Genomic DNA, 17,401 nt, shown 5'->3' on the forward strand with positions numbered 1-17,401 from the left:
GTACTAAATATCATATACATGCAAGTCGTAGATTCATAGATTATTTAACTCTATCATGTCACACAATTTCATCTCGATTTCAATTATAACATTAAAATCATTTGATCTCGTTTCAAAGATGCAATATACACAATAATATAATCAAATATGCTTAGAAACACAAGTAAGATATACACGATGAACTATTGGACTATATTTTGTTTCATATATAGAAAAAATATATGAAATATTGTTATTTTTTTTTTAAAGAAAAAATCTGGTCAAAGGACACGCGTGGAAAGCCCGTATGGCTGTTGATGTCGCCATGGAAAGAGCGTCACTCAACGGGAAGCTCGGCCAAGCTTGCCAAGTATTCTGCACACCTCACCCCAACACTCAATTCACACACAAATATCACACGCAATCTACATCCTTCCACCACTCCCACATATGATCTATATATAATAACAAAAACCAGATTTGTCTACCTCGTTCTCCATGTATTGCAGCGTCCATCAGAAGATCAGGGTATTCTATTGCCCAGAATATTCCGGTTTAGAATCCGGGACAGCGGCCGTGGATATGGATCAGGAGAGTTGTGGTTCTTCGACGGAGGAGGTGGAGTCGCCGAGATCGGTGATGATGATTATGGCGGCGGATGGAAGAAACGATCGGAAGAGCGGCGGTGAGAAAGTGCGAGCCCATAATCAGGTCTTGCGGATCAGAGCCGAGGATTTGCATCTGGGAGACGATATTGGGGAGGGGAAATTGAGTAAATTAGGGTTTCGGGATTTTGTGATATTCTCAAGGCCTGTTTTACCAGCTTCCCCTCTCGGTGGCAAGACTGATTGATTGATGGCCACTGAATTTTTGCCTGGTTTGTAAATTAAATTTAAAATAATAATAATAATAATAATAATATATATATATATATATATATATATATATATATATATATAGTTTTTGATTTGATTTTCTTCTGTATAATTTTGTGTATATATTACTGATATGAATATTAAAATTAAAATTCAGTAAAAGTCTGTTTTATTTTTTAATTAAGTAAAAGTCTGTTTTGTTTGGCGGAAACATTAAGATCTTTGGCTATAAACACTTTGATAAAAATTCGTTGTTTATAAACATTAATTAATTACATATTTTTGTTTTTTCAGACGTTTCGTTCAATTTTTTTAATAAATTATTATATTTTATATATTAATTATCTAAAAAGATTACTCTGTTTCCTAGTGTGAGAATTATTTGGTTTAATCACTCTTTTTTATCAAGTACCATTATATTCCGAAGTTGACAACATAAAGTTCTCGACTTAAACATTAAAAAATGGATTTGATCACGACATAGTTGTAAGATCATCATCATTTTATTAAGCCAGGGTATGAATCAATTTGTAAGGGATCATTGGCCTCGTGTGAGCGTGTCAGATACGAAATCGTGTTAAATACGAAATCAGATTTCTAAAACCAAACGATGTTAGCATCGAATTGGTGTTAGTACTGACTCCTTCGATAAATCATCACGAATCGGAAATTAAGTTTAAAAAAAACAAAAGAAATAAAAAGAAATATTCATAAATAACAAAAAACATTTATGATGCTTTTATGAATCGATATTTTAGTAACTACAAACTAAAAATAAAAGCTGAACAAAAATGAAATAGTTAAGGAAAATTATAATCATAAAAACTGAAAATGAGTAAACGAAAATGAAGTATAATTAAATAATGGATATGCGGAGCATTTTTTATAATGATTGTTGCCGAATTGTTGTGAAATCTTTTTGTAATGACTCATGTTTGTTTTTGTTTCATTCTTCCCAGCAGTTTAGTCATTTTGCATGATCATTTATCATGGATCGTGGGTCAATTTTCTCCATCGAGTGCCTTCTTGATCGAACTACGGTTCTAGTGGACTTTGACATCATTTGAGTTTTCATATCAAATGAGCATTTATTATGGATGATCTTTTTTTCGTAATTTGGGTCGAACAATTAGTTTATTGTCATGTCAAATTTGTTAATGACTATTTTTGTAGTTTTGGGGTGAGATTGGATATTATTTTTAGGGCTAATCACACAAAACGGTTATACACGAGCTTCAACGTAAAATATATACATATGTACAAATAGGGTCGAGACTATGTTTTTGGAGGATTAGGAAAATACCAATTCAACTTATTTTTTTTATTTTAGATGACGAGACAAACTGACTTAAAAAAATTTGTCGTTATATATATAATTTAACAAGTTGAAATGGACTCACCAACGGACAACCTAGTTTGACATCTTGAAAATATCGTTAGATTAATGTTCAATACTAAAGCCACGTGTTTAATTAATGGTCCAAACGAAATATAATGTCGATGAAAGGTGCACAAAATAATTAATTATACAAGGTTTTTATTTTAGAATGTGTATAAATATTTATGTTATATCAGCTGATTTATGATTTTAAAAAGATTTTTTTGTAAAATAATATAATGATGAATCTCAAAATTTTGTTATAGTATAATTTTTTCCATAATTAAAATAAAGGATAATATTATAAAAGTTATGTAAATAATTATTTTCGAAATTTTTCAGAGGATATATTTGAAATATAAAAAAATTAACACACATTTTTCCAGACCAGAGTTCAATTTAATTAAAGTCTCCGTGAAGATTCAACTTTTAAAGTTTCATGCGTAGAGTAGAAGAAAACTAGTATAGCTCCAATGAGTAAACTCCATGCAAGAATCTATAGAGCGTGCCTCTTCAGTTGCCCTTTTTTTTATGGAAAAGAAAAAAAGCAAATATAAAATGTAGTTTTAACTCTTATATTTTCCGTGTCACAACTATATTTATTTATGTTTTTCAACGTAGATCAATAATATAATCGAAAAAACTAATTACATAAATGAATTCTTGTTTTAATCTGAATTTATCGAGTTATGAATATAACAACAATTCTATAATTATAATAATGTAAGTTAAATAACAATATATTAGTAAAGAATATATAGAGTAGAAATACCATTATATACATATCCATACTCTATCATTTAGACAAGTGAAAAAGAGAGCGCATAAATTTATTAATATCTATGAACATAAATGTCGATTTTTTTAAGTTTTAGGTGGGATTTCTGGATTTTGAACCACGCCCTTTACTAATTTTGGGATAGGATGATGCCACTCTACCAAACAGTGCGCAAATTTATGATATTTAGAATTTAAAGTTTCGAATTTACTATAATAAAATATGATTATTTACTAGCACAAATTTCATTTTATGATTATATTATTAAAAAAAGTTCCCGCAATTAACCCGACAACAAGATGAATACACAAATACATGGCATCACAAGTTTTGCGGCTACAAAACACGAGCACACACAAGAATAACAAACACGAGAAACACAAATCACAGAGAAAACAGAAAGACAGTCGCAAGACAAATGCTTGATCGGATTTAGTTGGGAAAGAAAAAATCTATTCGTACTCATCTTCATCATCTCCTTCAGGACCCTCGGCTCCAACTTCCTCGTAGTCCTTCTCGAGAGCAGCCAAGTCTTCCCTCGCTTCTGAGAACTCTCCTTCTTCCATACCCTCACCGACGTACCAATGCACGAACGCACGTTTGCAGTACATCAGATCAAACTTGTGATCGATTCTTGAGAAGACCTCAGCGACACTGGTTGAGTTGGAAATCATGCAAACGGCCCTCTGAACCTTGGCCAAATCCCCACCAGGGACGACAGTGGGGGGCTGATAGTTGATACCACACTTGAACCCAGTTGGGCACCAGTCCACGAATTGAATTGTCCTCTTGGTTTTGATGGTTGCAACAGCAGCGTTCACGTCCTTGGGAACAACATCACCCCTATACATTAAACAGCAGGCCATGTATTTCCCATGGCGAGGGTCACACTTCACCATCATAGACGATGGCTCGAAAGCAGTGTTGGTGATTTCAGCAACAGAGAGTTGCTCGTGGTATGCCTTCTCAGCCGAGATAACAGGTGCATATGATGAAAGCATGAAGTGGATTCTTGGGTATGGGACCAAGTTAGTCTGAAACTCGTTCACATCCACGTTCAATGCCCCATCAAATCGTAAAGATGCAGTCAGAGAAGATATCACCTGGACAAATTTCCAAACGAATAAATTCCGAATTAGGACCATTGATACACAGTACCGGATGCATTATTGTATACCCTTGACCGATGAATTACCTGAGAAATTAGCCTGTTGAGGTTGGTATATGTAGGCCTCTCAATATCAAGTGATTTGCGGCAGATGTCATATATAGCCTCGTTATCAAGAAGCACAGCAACATCGGTGTGCTCCAGAAGAGAATGGGTCGAAAGCACAGAGTTATATGGCTCAACCACAGCAGTTGAAACCTGAGGAGAAGGGTAAATTGTAAATCCTAGCTTCGACTTTTTACCGTAGTCGACAGAGAGTCTCTCGAGCAACAAAGATCCAAGCCCGGATCCGGTGCCTCCACCAACAGCATGGAACACCAGAAAACCTTGCAAACCAGTACAGTTGTCTGCAAGCTTCCGGATCCTATCAAGACAGAGATCCACGATTTCTTTGCCAATAGTGTAATGACCTCTAGCAAAGTTGTTGGCGGCATCCTCTTTGCCGCTGATCAGCTGCTCCGGATGGAAGAGCTGGCGGTAACCACCTGTGCGGACCTCGTCGATCACAGTAGGCTCGAGATCTACAAAAACAGCACGTGGGACGTGTTTCCCAGCACCTGTTTCACTGAAGAACGTGTTGAAGGCATCATCTCCTCCACCCACCGTGGTATCTCCGGGCATTTGCCCATCAGCCTACACAAGGTAGAGCATGAAAATATTTGAATAAAAAATAATAATTCAATTTCCCGATCAACCATAAGATACCACACAAGACGATAAGAACAGCGAATCTGACAGAAGTCCATTCAGATCTAAAATTGAACTTTTGAAATATTACAGAAAACAGAATTATAAAAAAGCATTTAGATCTACGGTTTCTGATGCATTCATAGATCACAAAAAAATGAATTAAATAAATAAGATTGCATAGATCTACGTAATCATATAACCCCACAAACTACAACAAATACGATCGAAACCAAACTTCCCTCCTGACCTACAATTACACACACAAAATTGACCACAGAAACGAAATCTAAAAAGAAACCAAAGTCGGACCTACGACTTATGATAAATTTTCTTTCTGTCACAATCTCCTCCAATCATTTTCAAAAAAATACAGGATGTTGATGTGAGATCTTCGACACTCTCATTCTGAAAACCAAAATAACAATGAGAAATCTCCCGAGATCTGAGAAATTCACATCATCATGTAAAAAAAAAAAGAAATTTAGAATCACCGAAACCACAGATCTAACACAAAAGAATAAAAAAAATCAAAAATACAAACCTGGATACCATGTTCGAGGCAGTAAAGCTCCCAGCAGGCATTCCCGACCTGAATACCGGCCTGACCAATGTGGATCGAAATGCACTCTCTCATTTTGTCAGATATTGGATTTTGTGGAGAAGGAACTGGAATGGCCTGAGGCGTATACAAAGACGTCTCCGGACAATGTGCGATGCAGAGTGGGAATAGGAACACTAGGGCTTAGTGTCCAGCCAATTTATAGGAGTGGTGCGCAGTAAATTAGGGGCAGTTTTCTTTTTTACTGTGCATCATTTTTTTTTCTTATTTTATTTTCCCTTTTTTCTTAAAAAATAGTAAAAGATACAGTTGGATAGTTTATAATTACAGTTGGCTCCGGATTTAATTTTGAAAATTTGAAAATCTGGAACCGACAGGCAACCCGGTTCAAATATAGGTCGGGCGAATCTGGTCCGTGTATCATGGGTTCTTTCATCCGGTATTGCCTTTCACTTTCTTTTTGTATCACAACATTGTCAACATTTAGGGATGAAAATGAATCGAGTTTAGGTTTGATATCATATTAAACATTTCTCGCTTGTGATGTGTCAAACCCGATAAAGAAGATCTTTAGATTTAGTATACGTGTCCGGTCATTATATATACTAGCCACCGAGGCACACGCGTTACGTGTGCCATGAATATATGAGACTAATATTTTATATATATATATATATATGTATATATTACAAATAATATATTTATATATTTTCTTATATTGAACAATGAAAGCCTTAATTCATAATTTCAGCTAACAATAATTGGAATTCAGATAATTTTATTATATGATGATGTGTTTGATTTTTTTTTTTTTTTGACGAAATGATGATGTGTTTGATATGAAAATATATAATTATAATTTTCTTTTGTCACTAACTGAATAAATAAATTGATAAATTTTAACTTGTGATAATAGTTTGTGTTCTAAATAGTATTAATACAAAATTTTAATGATTTATTAATTTTAAGACTTTTTATTTTGCATTTAATAAAAGATAAAAATCATATAATTTTTGCAGGTCCAATGTGTCTAACCCAAATTAGACTAACATGGTTCACGAGGTGATCGGGTTTATCCAAACTCGTCCTACACCCACCCCATTTTCATGACTAGACAATATTTTTCGAACGAATATGTCACACAAAACTTGCTAAACTGTCAATCATCCAATATGTATAGACATACAGACAGTAAAGCTCCTGGTTAATTTACTGAAATTTGGATCGGGTTCCCAATAAATTCAGGCCCATTATGTTTCAGCCCATTTCATAAAACATAAAACAAATTCTAAATGGCCAACTTTCGGTATTTAAGTATTTGGATCGGATATTTAAACTATATGTTCCGTTCAAGTATCAATTTCTTTTAGAAAAGGGATTGCTTTCAAAATAGTTTGGATCGCCGTAATTAATATCCTAATACATAAAAATAAATATTAGTACATATGGTAACTTATTAGACTCGCATCCGACAATACAAGTAATTGATCAAATAACTAGTATGCCTATTAATCTCGTCGTTTTTAGTCGAACAATTAACTACCGCCTACTCGAGATGGAGTTGACTTGAGTCGAGTCATGACACACAAAACTAAGTCAGTCTTTAAAACAAAAATAAGTTCTCACGATAAATTCGTGACAGCCAGACACAATAAATTAAAGAGAACGAAGAGTATTAATCCAACGACTATTCTCGTTTAAGATACTCATTATTAGCGTCTGTGTTGTGGTTGAATTCACATTTTCCCCGTATTTGATTGTTACAATCGAGTTTCGAACTCGATATGTATTTTTAAACATGTGATTCACATTTTGTTGAAGGTATTTCATTTCTACAAGTTGATGTTTATGTTTGGTGGCCACATGGCTAGAGTAAAAATTCCAAAAAAAAAAAAAAATCGCAAATATGGCCCATAGGCCTACATACTATTGAACAGAAATCCCTGAGCTTTAGATGGACCAAAGAAGGAGTTCAGGGTCCAGTCCAACACAACAGGTCTTGAAATAGAAAAATAAGCCCAATCCAAGTAGGCCATGGCCCGCTTATATTTTGAAAAATATTTATTGAATAAAAAAATTAGAAGTGATACTTGAGTTACGGTACGGATTAAATATTTGGATTGAACAGTTATCATCAACTATATTTTTAAGTAAAACAACAAACTTTTAATAATATAATTTGAATGAGACTCAAAGTCACGTGATTGATTATCAGAAGTTGCATATTAGCAAACTGTAGCCAAGATCGAGAATATTGGCGAGCAAAGCATAGATAGAACAAATCGTGATATTTGAACTGATGTACTCTACCATCCAACAATCTATACAGCTTAATGTTTAGGAGTGAAATTGGGAGAATTTAATGTGAGGAAGTGGGATATTATGTTGGTTGGCCATATGAGGTGGGGTCATAAAATTTATATAAGACATGTGAGGGGGTCGGCATAGGGATTTGGTTGCCTCTTACAAGAAAAAATCATTGCCTTAATAATATAAACGTACGGAGCCACGTGTCGTGTTTTGAATGGATCTGAAAGACATGTGACTTCGTATTTTCACAATTAAACACTCTCGTGGTCATGTCTCCGATCTAATTTATTGGTGGAACCTTCGTTCCTAAATTCGTTGCAAAAATCCTATTGTTGGAGATGAGAGTAATTGTAGCTAAGGAAACCTGAATGTTTTTACGTTTGTGTAGCTTTTGTTCAAAAAATTTAAATTTATCTTACAAGATGCACGATAAGTCCGCCAAAATATACGGGTTAGTTCGATCCATGAACTTGGTCCTTCGGGTCGGATTTATTTCAGAAACGTTTCCTAACATTTACCTATCGGTGTCCAATAGTCAAGAACAAGAGCCTTTGTTGTTAGGAATGAAGAAATAGAGAGATGGGCGAAAAGCTCAAGTCGTAGTGTTGTAAAACTAAATAATGAATACAAAAAAAATATGTTTATATACCTAGGGTAACCACAAAAATAATAAAATGAAGCATTGTGCTCGAGAGACTGAAGAATTTTGGTTTCATAAACGTTTATTATAGTTTACATAATTCGAATAATATTAAGGTGGTGTTTGCAATTATTTAAAAAATATTATAAAATTTTCATTTACAAAATTTTGTAACAAAAAAATCAATAATAACTTTTTCATACATTTATAAAAATAATCCAAGTAACGCTCCATATATATAATATACTTTATTTGAAATGGTTTTAAATATAGAGATCATGTGTAAATATGCGAATACATAATATCTATCTATCCATATTATAATATATAATATAATATTTGAAATGGTTTTTAAATATAGAGATCATGTGTGGATATGCGAATACATATATTTATCGATGAATATTATATTAGTACTCGAGGAGACATATTTAAAAAATTTTGCATACGATTGTCGACAAACTTGCATACAATCTTAATTACACACACATACACATGTATACATACATATATGTGACACACAAACAAAGATATATATGTACGACTAGGTCTAATGTAGATGCTCTTACGGATTTATATCCGTAAAACAGATTACTAACTCTGGTTTATATATGCAGTGAAAAATAATATTTTTTAATGAGTCGGGTTGGATTGAATAATCGTGTCACAAAATTATTATGTGAGATGGTTTTGTGATATTTTTGTGTATATTATATAAGGAGGTTGTTTCCACACCTCCTACTTTTATTTACAATTTAATTATTCCGGATATGACTTAATAATATTTCTCCTGTATTTCAAAAAATAAAATAAAAATACCTATACTACAATCCGGAATACAAAAAGGCCTTTTCCAACAGGTTAAAAAAAGCGTTTTCTTTTGTTTTCATTTTTTATATTATTGATTGTATTAATTATCATTAGATATAATTTCATGAATATTGAAAAAAGTTGTTTGTCATAAAAGTACTAAATAGGTGGATATCGTGTAAATCAAATGTAGGTGTTGTGTACAGTATTATACTATATTAATATAACATGCAGTATAAAAATATAATTTATCATACAATTAAATTTTGATGAATAAAATCAGACATAATTAATCATGTACATAGCAAAAGATTCACTAGAAAAAGTTGTTAGTTTAAAAATCAATAGAAGTGAACAAAGAAAAGTTAACTCCCTTAACAAAATGAGGGAGCATAATATATTCAAAATAATTATCAAACCAAATAACCAAAACTACGGATGCAACATTTGTGAAATCAAAATTCTATTTGATGAACAACACTGTCATTAGCCATTGTGTCTGCTTGTCATCAACGAACAACACTCTAATCAGCACTGTCATTAGCCGTTGTGTCAGCTTGTCTTCAACACTCAACGACAATACACAATACGTCTCGGCTTGAGAACTTTATCTCTTCAAATTAAATCAACAACTCTCGTGCTTGCTCTCCTGCTGTGTCTATATTCATCCATCGATCCCGGTATCTATCTTTGATTTTTTATAAGTTTCCTTTGGCCTAAAACTTATTCTTTAATAGAATCTTACAAGATATGGAAACAAGAGTTTCGTTTGGAACTAAATTCTTAAAAATAAATCTAAGATATTTTGAATTTATCAAAGATCTCAACAATATAGAAGACAGAACTCTATATGACAATATTATCAAAAAATAAAATATAATTAAGAAATAAATTATATTCCTTTCGAATACTTTGAATATTTGATTATATATTCTAAATAAATAATTGTTTGGAGCACTTTATTTTAACAATCAGTCAATTAATTTTTTGTTATATATAATTGAGAAAATTATTTAAAAAAAATTAATTTGTCATTATTACAAATATGAAAGTATGTAAATTTATTTTTTCACTTTAATTTTTTTTAAAGTAAATTTGATATATAAATAATATATTTATGAATAAATAATTGACAGAATACAATAACTATAGTAATTGAAATAATGGGTAGTATTCGAAGAATAAAAATGTTAGAGTAAAAGTTGACGTAAATAGGTAAGAACTGAGTTTTATATTTGACATAGAAACTACACTATATTATTGGTGAATGACTTGTGTGTTTTCATATATTTTTGTAATATATGTGGAGAATTGTTTTAGGTCAAATGAAACAACAAATGAAAATATTTATTCATATATTTAAATCTGAAATCTTATTTATTGACAAATATTTAACTTCTGCAGAGCCTTCAGTTCGAAATTTGGGAATTCTGCATGGTGATTCTAATGCCAAAGTCAAAGTTTAAATATAATATATAAATGTTTACTGTCATGTAACCAGGTGAGCAAAATTCGGGGAACTTAAAGGTATGCGGAAAGCATGCATGGTCTAGTGGATCTATATATATATATTGTTCATATATTGTATTGGTCTTTATGTTTATCAACGAGGTGACGTCATCTACTGAATATGATGAAGCATATCAAAATTGTATATTTAATATATGATTTTCACATCATTAGTAGACACATATATCACCCACCGTGTCCACAAATGAGGTGGTCCGTGGTTATGATGAATTATATATATATATATATAATAAATTGATCATATTAACATAATGATTTTTTTCAGAATTCTCAGTTTTTAGTTGGGCATATCAAATGTGAGATCATGTCAGCACATCGACGAAAATTAGCCAAAAAATATATATATATACTTATATTGAAACCAAAAGTTGACTAATCGCATAGGAAAAACCTAAAAAAAATCAACTAACATGATGAATTTTGTCTAATAATAATAATAATAATTGTAACGAGAAAATTCAGATTGTTAGTAAGTGTGGAATGATCACATGGTGATGTATATATAGACAGGCACACGAAGGCCCACATTGTTGGTACCATAGCAAGCACGATGCATATGCTCAACTGAAACCACGAGCATGTCAAGCAGTAAAAATGGAAGACGAGAGGAATAAAAAAACTATATTTTATCGCAAGAAGTAATGAGATATGTGACTTTCTGTGTCAAATTGTCGATGATGCTACATTTGATCTGGATGGCTTGGTTAGTCGTAATAAAATAACGTCGTATCAAAACTGTCTCTGTTGAAGACATGACTTACCAACAACAAGATCGAGTGAGGCACGTCACTCTCCAAACTCATGAGCCTAGCAATCCCATCACATTGGCACACAATTAAGCCGGTGCAATAGTTCATGTGCACCGTTCGTTTAGCATTTTACTCTACGCTATCACGAATTTAAAAAAATAAAGTTGTTTTTTTTTTTAACTAACAATTACTGTAGTTTGTAGTATATAAACGTTTGATTAGCGACGTTTTTTGAACCGTCGCTGATTTTTGAAATTTTAGAAATAACATTGACGGCGTACATTGTACGTTGCGGATAATTATATTAACGCACGCTGCGGATAATAGTATTTACAGCGTGCACATTTACACCGCGAATAATATCGAACTTTTAACAGTTTGCAGTTGTGCAGCGTGCAATATTCATCGCAGAAAGAGAATTTACGCGTTGCGAAAAACCATTTTTTTGTAGTGTCTAAAAAAAAAGGTAGTAAGCATTCATTCAGCCACAAGCTACACACACAAACAACTATCATTTAGTAATTTTTTAATACTCCATTGACTTTGATAACTCACCAAGCAACAAGCATTTTCTACCCACACGTACGTAACTCAATTATTCTATGAAATTTATACCTCACTGCCAAACTCACCGAACCCCTAGAGTTTAGAGTCCATCAATTTAATAATTTTTTAAGATTATTTTTCTCTCAATATTCAAAATTATGGGAAAAAATAATTTTTTTTTACCATATAGTTCTTCCTCCCAATGCACTTGTCTTTTTCACACCCAACATCAACATCTTAATTTATTGCACTAATTAATCCCCCTTTTTTTTCTTGATATCTCTTTCATTTATGGTCCTTTCCCACTTCGCAAACTCTTCCAATTTATACTTTTCTAACCCTCAAAATTGTATTATAAATACACTTGTCTTCTTCTTCTTCCTCCGGCCACCTCTTCCTTTTGATACACTAAATTTTCTTCTCTAAAAGATTTCTTTTCTAGCTTTTCTTGCATTATATGTACCAACTTTTAATTAAACATTTATTTGATTCCAGAAATAAAGAATTAAGTTTGTGAAATTATTATAGTAATTTTAAGGATGTCTAGTAGAAGGTCAAGAACACAGTCAGCAGGGAGTTCAAGAATATCTGATGATCAGATCATTGAACTTGTCTCCAAATTGCACCAAATCCTTCCTGAGATTAATCGAAGCAATGGTCGTCGATCCAACAAGGTACGTACATCCAACATATATATATATATATATATATATATATATATATATATATATATATATATATATATATATATATATATATATATATATATATATATATATATATATATATATATATATATATATATATATTCATGATGTTATTAGGTTATACCAAAAAAAACTTACATTTATTGTTCTTCAATGTATATAATGAAAATTTTACTGGAGTGGCTTGTGAATTTATTTTTAAAATTTAAATGAATTTTTTTTCTTGTAATAAAAATGGAAAAGCCATTTTAATATTTTGGATAAGCAATTCAAAGTCCATGCAACCGTGTTAGAATTTTTTTTAAAAAAAAATTAGCACATGCAACTATATATTTAGTTATTCCACTTATTTTGACATAAATGAGACTTGTTTTTAGTAATATCATAAAATTTGAATAAACTTTTAGGGAACACTTTATAAATTATACCTGTGGAAGTATTTACCCAAGTAAGGTTTGGCCTGTGGAAGTCAAAGTTCATTAAATTTTCTTCCTTTGTAGGGAAAAAAATGTTAGCATAAATTCTTTGAGATTAAAGACATACATATATATATATATATATATATATATATTAGAGTGTCTGAATTTTCCACTCATCAATGCCATAGTCCACATATCCACTGGGTAGTTCGCAATCCCTAAATCCGAGAAAAATCAAAAGAAACTTGTTATATAAAATCACTACTCTGTCAAAATTCACGTGACACCGACTCACGTATCTTTATCTGTTATATATATCGACCCAACTCATATTTATCTTAAAAAATAATATTTTTTAATGTTGACTTGTACATAAATGATATACCAAATAATTAAAGGGATTTCATTAATTAATTTTGATGAAGCAGACATCGGCAAACAAAGTTCTTCAAGAAACTTGCAACTACATAAGGAACTTGCACAGAGAGGTGGATAATTTGAGTGATAGGCTATCCCAGTTGCTGTCCACCATAGATGCTGATAGTCCCGAGGCCGCGATTATTAGGACTTTGATTTAATCATGCAATATTATTAATAATTAATTATATGTTAGATATATCTTATTGTATGAGGGGCCTCTTAATTAATAGGCCTATCACTCATCAGATCTAGCTGGGAATATTTAGGATAATGGACCTGATCAACTATTTTTTTTTTAAAAAATGATATCTTCGAGTGTATTTGAAATACGCTAAAGACTATCTTTTTTTTAAAAAAAGAAAATGATTGACTGAGATTAGATAACAAATTGATCTGGGATATTTATTTATGAGTCGTTATCATATATGTGATGTAATTATAAATTAAGTTGTTTATTGTAAAAATGTGATTGTACTTTGCTAAGGCTGATCTTAAATGTGATTTTTGTATTAATTTAAAGTTCAAATTGAATTTCAAATACCTTTTAAAATTCAAATCTATTATCCAAACACAACCTTGATCTCAAATTGAAAAAAAAAAGTTTGATTTCGATAATAAATAGATTTGTGAAATGAAATTAAGGCCTATATTTTGAATAATTAAATATTCAAAATCCAAATAATGGTAAAAAAAAAATTAGAATTCCTAATAATTGTAAATCGAAAGTTATTCACACAAAATTATTTATTTTATCGCTAAAAATTTGGTATGTCTTTCGGCGCAAATGATAAAATCTTTCGGCGGAATAGATTTTGAGTGTACAAAAACTCTTGTGTGACGGTGTCACTAGTCAATTTAGATATTCTATTTGGTTCACGCATAAAAAAATTATTTTTTATGCCAAAAATATTGATTTTTATTGTAAATATGGACAAAGTTGACACATCTAACAAATAAAGATATGCGAGACAGTCTCATACGAGACGTACTCGTTTCTTGCATGTCCTCATATTCACACATTTCTTTTGAATAATATCAAATCCACGACTAACAAGCTTAATACAAAACGAAAATGTGTTTAACTACCAAATTAAGTTTAATTACATATAGAAATCTGCTCTCTAAGTGGGGAAGAAAGGGACATCGCTTTATTGGTTTTAATTCTTGTCTTCGACAAAATAAGTACTCGTAATTAATATCATTAATTAGAGTTGATGGATTCACTAACTAATTTTCGACCTTTTAAGCAAAAGGGATTTATTAGAACCACGGGCTTGCTGCTGAAATATATTCATTCTGTAAATTTATTTGCCATCGTGTGTAAAATGTCATTTTTGTCTTATTAACAACAATTTCTTAAAATCTTACCCTCATTTTTTTTTAAAAAAAAGTAGGGAATTTTGTTTTTCATGTATGTTTATCTTTTTACGATTTTGGTATTCTATGTTGTCAAATTCAGTTTTAATTTGTTATTTTTTGCAATTTTAATATTTTTTTTACCAACATTGACATGTATGAATGTCACGTCAACATTCTCTATGAAATATGAATAACATTTGTAAAAAATCGGAAGATACAAGAAAAAAACTAAATTTTGATAATATAGAGGATCGATCGTTAAATGACAAAATTACAAGATCAAAATTCCGGTTTTCATATGTGTGTGTGTGTTTACATAAAGTGTCATGGTGTGTGAGAGGTACTATTATTGCCTCTGCAAGAAGAACGATTGAACAGTTGTGCTTGCACAATTATATGATTTAAAATATTTGATTTACTGCAGTTAACACCAGCTATAACATTTGGTAAAACATCAAATATTGTTGTTTCATATAAACTAATGCACTTATTTATACGTTGCACCTTAATACAATTTGAATAATTATCTAAACACGATCATTTTTATTATTGCACTTATGAATGCGTTGCTGTGCTTAATACCGTTGGAATAATTGTCTAAAAACGATAACTTTTGTTATTTATCAAATTAATTATTTTTCTTAACATTAAATTTTAAGTTTTAGATAAACATGAGATTGAATTTAAAAATGACAAAAACTTGTGTGAGACGGTCTCACGGGTCGTATTTTGTAAAATGCGTCTCTTATTTGGGTCATCAATGAAAATGTATTACTTTTATGCTAAGAGTAGTATTTTTTATTGTGAATATCGGTGGGGTTGACTCATCTCACAGATAAAGATTCGTAAAACCGTCTCACAAGAGACCTAGAAAGAGATATAGATATGATTCATTGCAAGATTTAAAAAGAAAGTTATATAATAAAGTGATATAATGAGATTATTAATGTAATCTTAAATAAAATTCAACTCAACTTCAATATATTGTAACGAGAGTTGAAATTGGGCCAGGGTAAGTTGACGAAAAATTCGGAGATTGAAATCATCTGCAATCTTGAGGCCTTCTAACTTTGTAATGGGTTTAACTTCAGCAATCCCATTCAGATCATTAGAGATAGTCCATTTTCTCATGGGCCCATTAAATAATTAAATAGTAAAATTCTTTTATTCATATGCATATACAATATTGAACACCATTTTTTTTAGAAGAAAATATATTATGCAGGAAATGAATATATATATATATATTTCATGCCCCCCTCCTCTCTGTCTCTCTTCAACTTTGACGTGCTACGCAATATCTTCACGGGTTTCTTCGATATATTCTTAATTATATATATATATATATATATATATATATATATATATATATATATATATATATATATATATATATATATATATATACACACACAGAGACACACGTATGTTTGGTGTGCATGATACGACGGGATTGATTTTTAATCCTTCACTTATCATGTGTTTGGTGTGCATGATTAAGATTATGATAGGCCCGTTCAGCCCGCACCCGGCCCGCACTATATGCATTATTATCCTCTTGTGGGTGATTATATAATCCTTTGGGGGAGAAGGGATTATGTTTGATTAATTAAATTTTCTTCAATATTTTAAAGTTTAAAATAATTATAAATTCAAAAAATTTAATAATATTTAAATATAATTTTTAATTTGACTAATATTATAAATAATTTATTATATTATTTTTAACTGTAATATTATAATTTTGTTAACCATTTTTATTATTCAAATTTGTATTAATATTTTAATTATCACAATAAATGCATATTTTTATTATTATCAAAATTTAATTATTTTCTATAATATTAATCGCTTTTTTAATTTTTTTTCGGAAATTGGAATTATTGAAAATTTAATAATTAATATAATATTTTAATTTTATTTGTAATTTTTTAAATCAATTAATTCTAGAAATTTATTTATTTATTCAATCATTTTAAGAATATATCACTAACTAATATATGATGAGGACATTTTAGTAAATAATTAACAAAAATAATCAAGCAAGTTAAACTCATGTCAAACATCATATAATTTATCATAATGTATTGTTTATCCTTACTTTTTATTTTATAATCATTCTTATTATATATCATTTACTTATCCTATCACACGAACCAAACGGTGCCTGAATGCATAATAATTCAACAGTAGGTTACCTCAGCGGTGGGTGCTTATATAGATATTCACAGTATGTGAGAACAATATACTGATAGCGTGCCAAGTTTATTCAATTGAGTGTGGTGTTGCTAATATGCTTTTGTGTTGATGAACCAATATTTGGTTTTTTATTCAAAAGATTTTGTTGTGAATGTCTCTTGATTTTAAGTACGTATTTTCTGTTTTTAAAAAAAAAAATTCGGTTAATTCGATTGGGGACAAAAATATCGGAATTTTGATGGAGTCGGTTTTGATGAAAGAATCAGTCGGTTTGATGATCTGCCT

The 17,401-nt window shown here is 30.8% G+C and overlaps 2 protein-coding genes across 2 annotated transcripts; one reads left to right on the forward strand and one right to left on the reverse strand.

The window, feature by feature from the left end:
* Positions 1-3,293: 3,293 nt before the first annotated feature.
* Positions 3,294-5,628, reverse strand: LOC140823499 (tubulin alpha-2 chain). Its single transcript, XM_073184877.1, has 3 exons — positions 5,410-5,628; positions 4,206-4,811; positions 3,294-4,113 (listed from the first exon to the last, which is right to left on the reverse strand). The coding sequence occupies exons 1-3, from the start codon at positions 5,500-5,502 to the stop codon at positions 3,463-3,465; spliced, it is 1,350 nt and encodes a 449-aa protein (XP_073040978.1). The 5' UTR covers positions 5,503-5,628; the 3' UTR covers positions 3,294-3,462.
* A 6,723-nt stretch (positions 5,629-12,351) lies between these two features.
* LOC140824771 (transcription factor PRE5-like) lies at positions 12,352-13,887 on the forward strand. The gene is made up of 2 exons (XM_073186323.1): positions 12,352-12,686; positions 13,567-13,887. The coding sequence occupies exons 1-2, from the start codon at positions 12,552-12,554 to the stop codon at positions 13,714-13,716; spliced, it is 285 nt and encodes a 94-aa protein (XP_073042424.1). The 5' UTR covers positions 12,352-12,551; the 3' UTR covers positions 13,717-13,887.
* Positions 13,888-17,401: the final 3,514 nt, after the last annotated feature.

Source organism: Primulina eburnea, chromosome 2 (assembly GCF_022965805.1).
Source record: "Primulina eburnea isolate SZY01 chromosome 2, ASM2296580v1, whole genome shotgun sequence".
Classification (NCBI taxonomy): domain Eukaryota; kingdom Viridiplantae; phylum Streptophyta; class Magnoliopsida; order Lamiales; family Gesneriaceae; genus Primulina; species Primulina eburnea.

Excerpts from the sequence above, each read along its gene's own strand:
- LOC140823499 (XM_073184877.1), bottom strand. The coding sequence starts at position 5,502 with ATGAGAGAGTGCATTTCGATCCACATTGGTCAGGCCGGTATTCAGGTC. Across the intron at positions 4,812-5,409 it reads GCCTCGAACATGGTATCCAG|GCTGATGGGCAAATGCCCGG; the intron begins GTTTGTATTTTT and ends TACCTTGTGTAG. Across the intron at positions 4,114-4,205 it reads TCAACAGGCTAATTTCTCAG|GTGATATCTTCTCTGACTGC; the intron begins GTAATTCATCGG and ends AAATTTGTCCAG.
- LOC140824771 (XM_073186323.1), top strand. The coding sequence starts at position 12,552 with ATGTCTAGTAGAAGGTCAAGAACACAGTCAGCAGGGAGTTCAAGAATA. Across the intron at positions 12,687-13,566 it reads ATGGTCGTCGATCCAACAAG|ACATCGGCAAACAAAGTTCT; the intron begins GTACGTACATCC and ends TTGATGAAGCAG.